The sequence below is a fragment of the Ascaphus truei genome, chromosome 8 (genome assembly GCF_040206685.1).
Source record: "Ascaphus truei isolate aAscTru1 chromosome 8, aAscTru1.hap1, whole genome shotgun sequence".
Taxonomy (NCBI): Eukaryota; Metazoa; Chordata; class Amphibia; order Anura; family Ascaphidae; genus Ascaphus; species Ascaphus truei.
Genome location: NC_134490.1, coordinates 72,505,050 through 72,517,706, shown reverse-complemented (window position 1 = coordinate 72,517,706; position 12,657 = coordinate 72,505,050). Strand labels below are relative to the sequence as shown.

The following is a 12,657-nucleotide window of genomic DNA, read 5'->3' as shown; positions in this document are numbered from 1 at the left end:
ACTTCTGAATAAAACCTCTCTGTAGATTCTCCTGGATATACAGATGTAGCGGCTGTTATTCAAACATTTACCTGGGTAAATTTTGCGTTGTGCCGCGTGTAGGTTGAGATATATTAACAAGTTTTGCAGGGGCAGACATAATGGCCCATCAGATTAACACAGCAGGGGTCCCTGTGTGATTTCTACCGGGTGAAATAAAGGTGATAGGCGGTCACTGCGAGATGGGAATCAGCCAAACGTGAAGTAAAATCAGCTTTATTGAATCAACGTGCTGCACATCAGAGAGAGAAACTCTGACGTGTTTCATCCCATCATGGGACTTTATCAAAGAGTGATAGCACCCCATGAAGCTGAGCCTGTGTAGGGAGAACACAAGATGTGTGACATATGATTCATTGCACGTCTATCAGCCGCAATGTGTCAGGTGCAAACTCTGCACTGGCTGATACACAATGTATGAGCTTTATAATGATGTATGCCGTCCTAATAACTCTTCCTTTGCTGATGTGTGAGCACACGCACAGGAGGACATAACTCAGTTAACAAACTGTTACACCATAGAAATCAGTCCCAGGGTCGGTGTGTATCGCACAGAGGAAAGTCTCTGGGATGCGGTGTGAGTGAGGCGGGTTCAACCAGTCACAGACCATTACTGAGATGATGGTGACGCTAGCCGGTAATGTCACCGCGAGAGCCTCGCGCTGGGAGGTGGGAGCCTCGCGCTGGAAGGTGACATGCGGCTGACAGTTAAACGGCTTGTGTGAAAATTATTTTTTTTTAAAATGGGGTTTCCTGCTAAGGAAACCAGGGGCGGCGCGTGAGAGGGATTCAAAAACTCCCCGGAGAAAGGAGCAGCGCTGTAATCCTATTTAGGGACAGGGGGAGAAAGGAGCAGCGCTGTAATCCTACTCAGGGACAGGGGGAGAAAGGAGCAGCGCTGTAATCCTATTTAGGGACGGGGAGAAAGGAGCAGCGCTGTAATCCTACTCAGGGGCAGGGGGAGAAAGGAGCAGCACTGTAATCCTACTCAGGGACAGGGGGAGAAAGGAGCAGCGCTGTAATCCTACTCAGGGGCAGGGGGAGAAAGGAGCAGCGCTGTAATCCTACTCAGGGACAGGGGGAGAAAGGAGCAGCGCTGTAATCCTACTCAGGGACAGGGGGAGAAAGGAGCAGCGCTGTAATCCTACTCAGGGACAGGGGGAGAAAGGAGCAGCGCTGTAATCCTACTCAGGGGCAGGGGGAGAAAGGAGCAGCGCTGTAATCCTACTCAGGGGCAGGGGGAGAAAGGAGCAGCGCTGTAATCCTACTCAGGGACAGGGGGAGAAAGGAGCAGCGCTGTAATCCTACTCAGGGACAGGGGGAGAAAGGAGCAGCGCTGTAATCCTACTCAGGGGCAGGGGGAGAAAGGAGCAGCGCTGTAATCCTACTCAGGGGCAGGGGGAGAAAGGAGCAGCGCTGTAATCCTACTCAGGGGCAGGGGGAGAAAGGAGCAGCGCTGTAATCCTACTCAGGGGCAGGGGGAGAAAGGAGCAGCGCTGTAATCCTACTCAGGGACAGGGGGAGAAAGGAGCAGCGCTGTAATCCTACTCAGGGGGAGAAAGGAGCAGCGCTGTAATCCGGGGCAGACAGGAACAGCGTGGGGGCAGCACACATTCAAATAAACACAGAGGGAGGGAAGTGTGTATATACTGCATATAAAGAGAGAGAGATCCAAGTGATATATATATATATATGTAGAGAGAAGGATCAGAGGGATATATATGTATATATAGAGAGAGAAGCAGGGAAGGAGAAATATATAGAGAGAAGGAGTAGAAAAGAAAGAAGAGCCGAGTCCCAGAAATAGAGGAGAGAGTGAGACAGGGAGAGGGGGACCTGTTTGGAGAGGACCCTGTCCTGGCATTTGATTTAACCCTCGGTCGGACAGGTTCCTGAAAGGATGGAGGCTGAAAAGGTGGGTGATGCTTCGGTGTGTGGACGAGGTCCCTCTCTGCCTGAGCCCCCCTCTTACTACAGCTGTACCTGGGATCCCTATAAATAGGACCCCTCATTCCTTTCAGACATCAGTCACAGTATGGCTGCAGCGGGTTCCCATCCTATCGGTGCTGTATGGGGGTCCCATCCTATCGGTGCTGTATGGGGGTCACATCCTATCGGTGCTGCATGGGGGTCCCATCCTATCGGTGCTGTATTGGGGTCCCATCCTATCGGTGCAGTATGGGGGTCCCATCCTATCGGTGCTGTATGGGGGTCCCATCCTATCGGTGCTGCATGGGGGTCCCATCCTATCGGTGCTGTATGGGGGTCCCATCCTATCGGTGCTGCATGGGGGTCCCATCCTATCGGTGCTGTATGGGGGTCCCATCCTATCGGTGCTGTATGGGGGTCCCATCCTATCGGTGCTGTATGGGGGTCCCATCCTATCGGTGCAGTATAGGGGTCCCATCCTATCTGTGCTGTATGGGGGTCCCATCCTATCGGTGCTGCATGGGGGTCCCATCCTATCGGTGCTATATGGGCGTCCCATCCTATCGGTGCTGCATGGGGGTCCCATCCTATCGGTGCTGTATGGGGGTCACATCCTATCGGTGCTGCATGGGGGTCCCATCCTATCGGTGCTGTATGGGGGTCCCATCCTATCGGTGCTGTATTGGGGTCCCATCCTATCGGTGCTGTATGGGGGTCCCATCCTATCGGTGCAGTATGGGGGTCCCATCCTATCGGTGCTGTATTGGGGTCCCATCCTATCGGTGCTGTATGGGGGTCCCATCCTATCGGTGCTGTATGGGGGTCCCATCCTATCGGTGCTGTATTGGGGTCCCATCCTATCGGTGCTGTATGGGGGTCACATCCTATCGGTGCAGTATGGGGGTCCCATCCTATCGGTGCAGTATGGGGGTCCCATGCTATCGGTGCAGTATGGGGGTCCCATCCTATCGGTGCTGTATGGGGGTCCCATCCTATCGGTGCTGTATGGGGGTCCCATCCTATCGGTGCTGCATGGGGGTCCCATCCTATCGGTGCAGCATGGGGGTCCCATCCTATCGGTGCAGCATGGGGGTCCCATCCTATCGGTGCTGTATGGGGGTCTCATCCTATCGGTGCTGTATGGGGGTTCCATCCTATCGGTGCTGCATGGGGGTCCCATCCTATCGGTGCTGTATGGGGGTCTCATCCTATCGGTGCTGTATGGGGGTCTCATCCTATCGGTGCTGCATGGGGGTTCCATCCTATCGGTGCTGTATGGGGGTCCCATCCTATCGGTGCTGCATGGGGGTCCCATCCTATCGGTGCTGCATGGGGGTCCCATCCTATCGGTGCTGTATGGGGGTCCCATCCTATCGGTGCTGCATGGGGGTCCCATCCTATCGGTGCTGTATGGGGGTCCCATACTATCGGTGCTGTATGGGGGTCCCATCCTATCGGTGCTGTATGGGGGTCCCATCCTATCGGTGCTGTATGGGGGTCCCATCCTATCGGTGCTGTATGGGGGTCCCATCCTATCGGTGCTGCATGGGGGTCCCATCCTATCGGTGCTGCATGGGGGTCCCATCCTATCGGTGCTGCATGGGGGTCCCATCCTATCGGTGCTGCATGGGGGTCCCATCCTATCGGTGCTGCATGGGGGTCCCATCCTATCGGTGCTGCATGGGGGTCCCATACTATCGGTGCTGCATGGGGGTCCCATCCTATCGGTGCTGCATGGGGGTCCCATCCTATCGGTGCTGCATGGGGGTCCCATCCTATCGGTGCTGCATGGGGGTCCCATCCTATCGGTGCTGTATGGGGGTCCCATCCTATCGGTGCTGTATGGGGGTCCCATCCTATCGGTGCTGTATGGGGGTCCCATCCTATCGGTGCTGCATGGGGGTCCCATCCTATCAGTGCTGTATGGGGGTCCCATACTATCGGTGCTGTATGGGGGTCCCATCCTATCGGTGCTGCATGGGGGTCCCATCCTATCGGTGCTGCATGGGGGTCCCATCCTATCGGTGCTGCATGGGGGTCCCATTCTATCGGTGCTGTATGGGGTCCCATCCTATCGGTGCTGTATGGGGGTCCCATCCTATCGGTGCTGCATGGGGGTCCCATCCTATCGGTGCTGCATGGGGGTCCCATCCTATCGGTGCTGTATGGGGGTCACATCCTATCGGTGCTGTATGGGGTCCCATCCTATCGGTGCTGTATTGGGGTCCCATCCTATCGGTGCTGCATGGGGGTCCCATCCTATCGGTGCTGCATGGGGGTCCCATCCTATCGGTGCTGCATGGGGGTCCCATCCTATCGGTGCTGCATGGGGGTCCCATCCTATCGGTGCTGCATGGGGGTCCCATCCTATCGGTGCTGTATGGGGGTCCCATACTATCGGTGCTGTATGGGGGTCCCATCCTATCGGTGCTGCATGGGGGTCCCATCCTATCGGTGCTGTATGGGGTCCCATCCTATCGGTGCAGTATGGGGGTCCCATCCTATCGGTGCTGTATGGGGGTCACATCCTATCGGTGCTGTATGGGGGTCCCATCCTATCGGTGCAGTATAGGGGTCCCATCCTATCGGTGCTGTATGGGGGTCCCATCCTATCGGTGCTGTATGGGGGTCCCATCCTATCGGTGCTGTATGGGGTCCCATCCTATCGGTGCTGTATTGGGGTCCCATCCTATCGGTGCTGCATGGGGGTCCCATCCTATCGGTGCTGCATGGGGGTCTGAATTGTGCAGCTCCAGCTGTGAGCTTCTTATTATAGTGCAGTTTGTGTGTGTTTGGGGGGGGGGGGCTTTTTGGATCACTCCTATCTCCATCTGCTCTCAGCACTCATGGTCCCCACGTGCAGAGCGATGTGTATCATTCCTATGTGCAGAGCGCTGTGTAACATTCCTATGCGCAGAGCGCTGTGTATCATTCCTATGTGCAGAGCGGTGTGTAACATTCCTATGTGCAGAGCGCTGTGTAACATTCCTATGTGCAGAGCGCTGTGTAACATTCCTATGTGCAGAGCGCTGTGGATACCCACTTTATAAGAATGTCTCTTTACGGTTTATTTCTGTTCATAGGGGCGGGTCACATGGTCACTGGTTTTCGCTGTTACGGTGGCAGCGATTGGCTCTTTTCAATTCGGGTACAACACGGGAGTGATAAATGCTCCAGAAAAGGTGAGAAACGAAAGATCAATAGAAGGAAAAGTGCATTCACACTCACCGGGAGGCAGTCTCACTCACCAGGAGGCAGTCTCACTCACCGGGAGGCATTCACACTCACCGGGAGGCAGTCTCACTCACCGGGAGGCATTCACATTCACCGGGAGGCAGTCTCACTCACCGGGAGGCAGTCTCACTCACCGGGAGGCAGTCTCACACACTGGGAGGCAGTCTCACTCACCGGGAGGCAGTCTCACACACTGGGAGTCAGTCTCACTCACCGGGAGTCAGTCTCACTCACCGGGAGGCAGTCTCACACACTGGGAGGCAGTCTCACACACTGGGAGGCAGTCTCACACACTGGGAGGCAGTCGCACTCACCGGGAGGCAGTCTCACACACTGGGAGGCAGTCTCACACACCGGGAGGCAGTCTCACACACTGGGAGGCAGTCTCACTCACCGGGAGGCAGTCTCACACACTGGGAGGCAGTCTCACACACTGGGAGGCAGTCGCACTCACCGGGAGGCAGTCTCACACACTGGGAGTCAGTCTCACTCACCGGGAGGCAGTCTCACTCACCGGGAGGCAGTCTCACACACTGGGAGGCAGTCTCACTCATTGAGGGCAGTCAGTCACTGTGAGTGGCGGTCTCACTCACTGGGTGGCAGTCTCACACACTGGGGGGGACAGTCTCCCTCACTCGGGGGGCAGTTTCACTCATTAGAGGGAAGTTTCATTCATTGGGGCCAGTCTCATTTATTCGGGGGCAGTTTCATGAGTTGAAAGGCAGTTCCCACTCAATGTGTCTGTGTATGTACATGTGCAAAGCAGTTAATATGTACAAAGCAGTGTATATATTGTGATGTCTGCATCACGTTGCAGTGTCTTGTGTCCCATATTAAGGCAGGAAACTCTGTACTTCTCTTCTCTGGGTTTATTTACAGGGGTTAAATAATGAAAAAATGTGCAAATGCACACGCACCTAAGTGCAATTGGGGTGCGCTAGGTGTGGCCAGAGACTACTGCATATAGGTATACGAAGTTGTAAATAGTGACTTAGGGGTGTGGATTATAGACCAATGTTTTCCGCCAGGCTACAGAGTCAAAAAATCAACAACAATATTTAAAACCAAGGAATAGAATACTAAAAACAATAATTCATAAAACCTAAACAACAAGAGTATATAAATAGTAAAATGTATAAAGATGATAGCTCTTATCCCTTATATAGATGCAGACCAGAAGCTAAGCACAGATAGATAATTAATTGAATCGCCCCCTGCCAATTAGGTTTGGGTGACCAATTAGGTTAAGAGTGCATCTGAGAAAGGTTGATTCTCTCAGTCTTTCTGTAGTATGAGGTGATTTTCTTTCAGGTGAAAGAAATGCTGCCCCACAAGGGGAAGATACCACTCCTCTAGTTTAGAGAGAACCTCAAATAGAAAGAAAAAGAATGTGAAGGGCGCAATGTAATGTTTTAAACTTTATGTATCGCCTGTGGTGACAAAGGACAACAAATACAATGCTATGCACTTACAAGAAAAAATGCTTAAATATAAAAACAAGTATATGATAAAAAGGTTGATAAAGAAGTATAATTGCCTGTAGATAGAGTGGAGTTTCTGCTGCTGGCTGGAGTTTGCAAGGACAATGTAAAATTCTCAGCTGCTCAGCTGTTTCGGGCGATGATCCGCCTGGAGAACCGCTGCCTACGATGATCGGCGCAGGGGCTGTAGCTTTCCTCTGTGGATGCCGTCAGCGCGCTGTTTTCCCCAGGCTTTTCCCGCTGTGACGTCAGCGGGCCGGCTTCCACTCTCCTTGTCCGTCCTCCCAGCTAATGCTGCAGCTCACGGAGTGGTTTGTGAAAGCTCTCGCTGCGATCTGTGCAGTCTGTGTACTGTGCTTAGCCCCCCCTCCAAAAAGTTTCACCACGTGATGTGGCTTCGTCAGGAACCTGAGTAACTACACATTCAGCTTCCACCCTTACTAACTGGATGGACAGCTAAGCTGGATACCACCCCAAACAGGTACTATTAAAGTTAAGCATATACAGTCTCTGCAAACAGCAATATAGGGTTTCCCTTATCTGTTATTCCAGGGTATGGAGCAGACGTCCCCACTTCATCCTTCTTTCTTTCTCCTTTGATTAACAACCCAGGCAGTCCCAGCAGGCTCCACGACCACTGTCCAGCGAGCCTAGGGGACTGTGCTTCACATAGCTGGGGAGAACTCTTCTCTGTCCCTCTTCTCTGGGAACAGCAGTCAGCCACATTGTGTATAGTTACTTCCTGACTTTTAAAACTCCAAGAGCAATCAGGAGCTCATCCTACTCAATTAGCCAGTAGCTGCTGCTGACTTCTCTAAGGAGATTAACTCTCTGTGCATTGGAAAGTACCATAGCTGCCCTGGTGAGGAGTAAAGTATTCAACAGTACAACTGAATGCGGGACAAGACCATGCCAGGACGCAAGATGCAAAACCTGCGCAATGCTCCACACAGCGGGCACAATACACATACCACACAGGAATCTGGAGTACAAAATCAGAGGAAGGTTCACCTGTTCCTCCAGCAATGTCGTGTACCTCATCATGTACATGAAATGCCCAGGGGGCTGCTACTACATAGACGAGACGGGACAGGGGCTAAACAAGAGAATGAATCTGTATCGCTACAGCATCACACGTGGAACAAGAGGCAAGGGATCCGACAAGGGATCCCGAAACCGAAACCGGACGTGACGTGACGCGAAGAACCAGATGTGACGTGACACCCCAGAGAGGAACCAAGAAGCAGGTAGCTGACTGTGGAGGCGTCTCAACACTCGATCGCTGACCGGAGGCGGAGGGTGAGCCAGGCACACATCGATTCTCCTTCATCACATTTTGATGATACATGCGTAATACAAATGTTTTTATTGTAAGTTTGCATTTTTTAGTACCCTTACAAAGTTACGTTTTTATTGGTCTACACGCACTGTCACGCGCACACGCACTGTCACGCGCACAGTCACACGCAGTCACACAGTAACACGCACGGTCACACGCACAGTCACACAGTCACACAGTCACACGCACAGTCACACAGTCACACACACACACACACACGAGGAATTCACGCTTAGTGCAAATACAAGGGATGTGTACGCATGTTCTAAGTCAAATTTATTTGCGTTTTGTCAATGAAATTGTATTTTGATTTTTAATTAAAACATCACCAATACAAATACAATTTCTGTGACAAAAGTCAAAGAAGTTTCACTTACTATGCACGTGCACAGCACACACAGCTTTTTTTTTTTTCTTACTACAGAACTGATTTATTAAAAAAAACACACATGCAGGATATTGACTGAACTGCAGCTTTAAGCACTGTGGGACTTGACACACAGAACGGATGAGCCTAAGCAGAGGATTCTGCGAACCGCAAGCTCCGTTCTGTGTGCAGTTTGAGCATTCATGGCCACCGTACTTCCTGGGAGGACCTGCGTTCGAGCAGCAATACCGGACGCGGCAACAGGAGCCTGGCAGTTCTACAGTGAACGCGAAGAGTTCTGTCGCCGGTGAATTTATTTTGCTATGTAAGTTCATTTATTCTACGTGTGAATAAATACCCATTTTTAAAATCATTGTTTCTTCAATGTTCCTGTAGGGATCGGGGGTGATCCTAAGAAGACAGACGCTACATGCATGCTTGAGTTGCTTACAGATAACCAGGGAAAATTCAACTGGGAGATGGAACCTGAAAGAAACCCATTACTCCCTGTGTACTGACACGTGGCCGTGTGAGTAAGATTAGAATTTTTTTATTTGCCCCATTGCCACCAATATCACTGTGTTTGCTATCAGCACTTATAGTACATTGGTATTATCATTTTCTCATACTAAAAATTGTCTGTGTAAACTTACTTGTGTTTTTAATTAATCTGCTCCCCGTTTTACCCTAGTATCCAACCTGTTGGTGTGTATCGCCGGGAGCATCGATCGGTATTCATCTGGCCTGTTAGTGTCTCAACTGGGGAGTTCGATGTCTGTCTGGGCACCCATTCTAAATCATGGCCTACATTTGCAGCCGACCCCCCCCTTCCCCCACATCACCACCAGGTCCCCAAATCTGCAGTACACCCTGCTGGGGGACCCCACAGGTGGGGCAGGCGAGAACAGAGGAGGGGGGGGGGCGCAGAAGGGGGGGCGGAAAACAAAGGCTCCGGTCGCGGTGTCCAGCTGTCTGGAGTGGCGACGGAACCGATAATCCGCAACCACAACAGCCCCAGATTGGTGAGAGAAGCAAGGTAAGGCAAGATCCCAGATCACTGGGTCCACATTAAGAGGCAGTATCCCTCACTGAATCGTGTTCGGAGAAAAACTCTTGCAGAGAATGTATTTGTGCTCATGAGGGTTGCTCTCGGCCTCGCGGTAGACCCATTGGGTCGGATACCCTTCTCCTCATCAGTCATTCGTGGCCCGGAACGGGGAAAAAATGCGCATCAATTAGATAAACCGTGTGTCAGTGTCAGGAACAGGAAGACAGGCGGATGTCCGTCTCCTTCACTCTTTGCTTGTGATCTGTTACTGATTTAGTCCAGTCAGTCTTTCTGAGGGACCATCCGAGTGACCAGATCTCTGGGATTTTGGTGACATGTTGGGTTAGGCGATGGGGAGATCCCCAGATTTTGGAGGAAGCTCTCGGTTTCTTTGGGGTATAGTAAGGCCAACTGTTTACCATTCCTCAGCACTTGTCATTTGAACGGGAAACCACATCTGTATCGCATTCCTTTTTCTTTCAGTAGTAGAGTCAGTGGTTTAAGTTCCCGCCGTCTGGCTGCAGTTACCTTGGATAGTTTAAAATCTGTAGCGTCACATCCTCAAAGAGAATTTCACCTTTCTCTCTACAGCAGGTAACAATCCTTTCTCTTATTGTGTAGTGGTGCATCCTCACTATCACGTCCCTTTTCCGATTTGGGTCTTCTGATCTGGGGCTCAGAGCCCTGTGAGCCCAGTCCAGCTCGCGCTCTTCCAGCTCTGGATCAATCCCATTGAAGAGTCTGCTGAGGTATGAGCAGAGGTCTTCTGTTGCCACAGATTCAGGGATATTTTGGATTCTAATATTTTGACTGAATTTTGCTAGTGAGGTTTATCTTCAAGCTTCTGTTTTTGGTACTATATGTTCATATGGATTTACACCTACAGTTCTTTGGCACATTATGGCTTCACTGCTTCAAATGTTTGAGCATTAGTATCTATTTTCTGTACTGATACATTTAAACATTTATATTGCAACATACCATGGCTACATCCTAGCTGCTGCATTGGCCAGCGCATCCAGTACTCTCATGCTGTTCATCTTTCACAGAGGGGATTTTATTTACATATGTAAATAGTTATTGCACATTAGTTGTCTTTATTGCATATATGTTAATAAAATGTTATTATTTTGTATTTTTATTGGAGTTTCCTATGAGCAATGGTATTGGACCGGTACATTGAAAGCTTCAGACACAGCGCCAAAACCACCATCCTGGACAAAGTAAGGAAACAAACATATAATCTGACACTGATGGAGAGGAAAGCCATAGAATCGCTAAAGGCCAACCACAACATAACAATCAAACCTGCGGACAAGGGAGGAGCAGTGGTCATAATGAACACCACAGACTACCTGCGGGAAGCACACAGGCAACTCTCTGATTCAAAGTATTACACCCAACTGCAGGAGGATCCAACTAAAAAATACATGCGAGAACTCAACAGGATCATTAAAACACTCCCGATCCGCACAAGAGAACAAATTCTGGACCTGATACCAGCTAACCCAAAACCTGGTACATTCTACATGCTCCCTAAAATTCACAAAGAGGGTAACCCTGGGCGCCCTATTATCTCTGGATCTGGCACATTTACCGAGAATATTTCTGGCTGGGTGGAGGGCATTCTAAAACCACTTGTCAGGAACACACCCAGCTATATCCAGGATACCACCGACCTTCTAAACAAACTGAATGCCATTGGCCCACTCCCAACAGGAACACTACTAGCAACTATGGATGTAGAGTCACTTTATACAAACATCCCCCACGAGGATGGGATTTCAGCCTGCAGATACTTTCTGGGACCGCAGGAGCCACTCACAGAGACAGTGACTAAATGCATTGAATTTATTCTGACCCATAACTACTTCACATATGGAAATGACATATACCTCCAGACAACCGGGACCGCTATGGGTACTCGTATGGCGCCACAGTATGCCAATCTGTTCTGCGCAAAACTGGAAAGTGACTTTCTTTCCACCTGTCACTTGAAACCCCTTACATACCTTTGCTACATCGATGACATCCTCCTGATTTGGACCTCTGGCGAACAGGACCTCCTACAGTTCTATGACAACTTCAATACGTTCCACCCGACCATCAACCTCAAACTCACCCATTCTCCGGATGAAGTACATTTCCTAGACACCACCATTACTATAAAGAACAACCAACTACAGACTTCTGTATACCGCAAACCTACAGACAGAGCCAGCTATTTGAGGGACAACAGCTTCCACCCGACACACACCAAACATGCAACCATCTACAGTCAAGCCATACGATACAACCGGATATGCTCCGAGACAGCAGACAGAGACCAGCGGATTAAAGCCTTGAGATCAGACTTTATAAACCGTGGGTACAACCACAGAATTGTAGACCAGCAAATTCACAAAGCCACCAGAATACCAAAGATTGATCTCCTTGAATACAAACAGAAGGAGACAAGCGACAGGGTACCTTTGGTGGTCACATATAACCCACACCTAGGAGCCCTACGCAAGATCGCCAGGAAACTACAACCCATCCTCCAGGAAGATACAAGACTGCAACAGGTCTTCCCTGAAGCACCCTTATTATCATACAGACAACCCCATAATCTCAAGAATATTATGGTGAGGAGTAAAGTATTCAGCAGTACAACTGAATGCGGGACAAAACCATGCCAGGACCGAAGATGCAAAACCTGCGCAATGCTCTACACAGCGGACACAATACAAATACCACACAGGAATCGGGAATACAAAATCAGAGGAAGGTTCACCTGTTCCTCCAGCAATGTCGTGTACCTCATCATGTGCATGAAATGCCCAGGGGGCTGCTACTACATAGGTGAGACAGGGCAGGGGCTAAACAAGAGAATGAACCTGCACCGCCACAGCATCACACGCGGAACAAGAGACAGTCCTGTTGGCGAACATTTCTCTGACTCTGGCCATAAGATGAACGATCTGAGGGTTGCCATACTCAAAGGTAATCTTAAAACACCGAAAGAGAGACGGTTGCATGAATACAAATTTATGCAACTGTTTGGGACACTTAGCAGTGGCCTAAACAGCGATCGAAATTTTATGAGTCATTACTGACACAAGTGAACTCTCTTCCCATGAGCGCTATAGGCCATGTCTGTACATACTGTGCTATATGTATGCACACACAGCTGTCTCTTACACATTCTTATACTCCTTGTTTTTCCATCCCTATGCACCAA

The 12,657-nt window shown here is 50.3% G+C and overlaps 1 protein-coding gene across 2 annotated transcripts in view; it reads left to right on the top strand.

Annotated features, from left to right (window-relative positions):
* Nucleotides 1-783: 783 nt before the first annotated feature.
* Nucleotides 784-12,657, top strand: part of LOC142501958 (solute carrier family 2, facilitated glucose transporter member 3-like) — a 52,559-nt gene continuing 40,685 nt past the window's right edge. Inside the window, exons 1-2 of one of the 2 annotated variants that reach the window (XM_075612592.1) lie at nucleotides 784-1,954; nucleotides 5,052-5,150. In XM_075612592.1, coding sequence (XP_075468707.1) covers nucleotides 1,940-1,954; nucleotides 5,052-5,150 — 114 coding nt within the window. In that variant the 5' untranslated portion in view covers nucleotides 784-1,939. Of the gene's footprint in view, nucleotides 1,955-5,051; nucleotides 5,151-8,785; nucleotides 8,919-12,657 lie in introns of those variants that run through there. The other variant, XM_075612593.1, reaches the window with a different exon arrangement.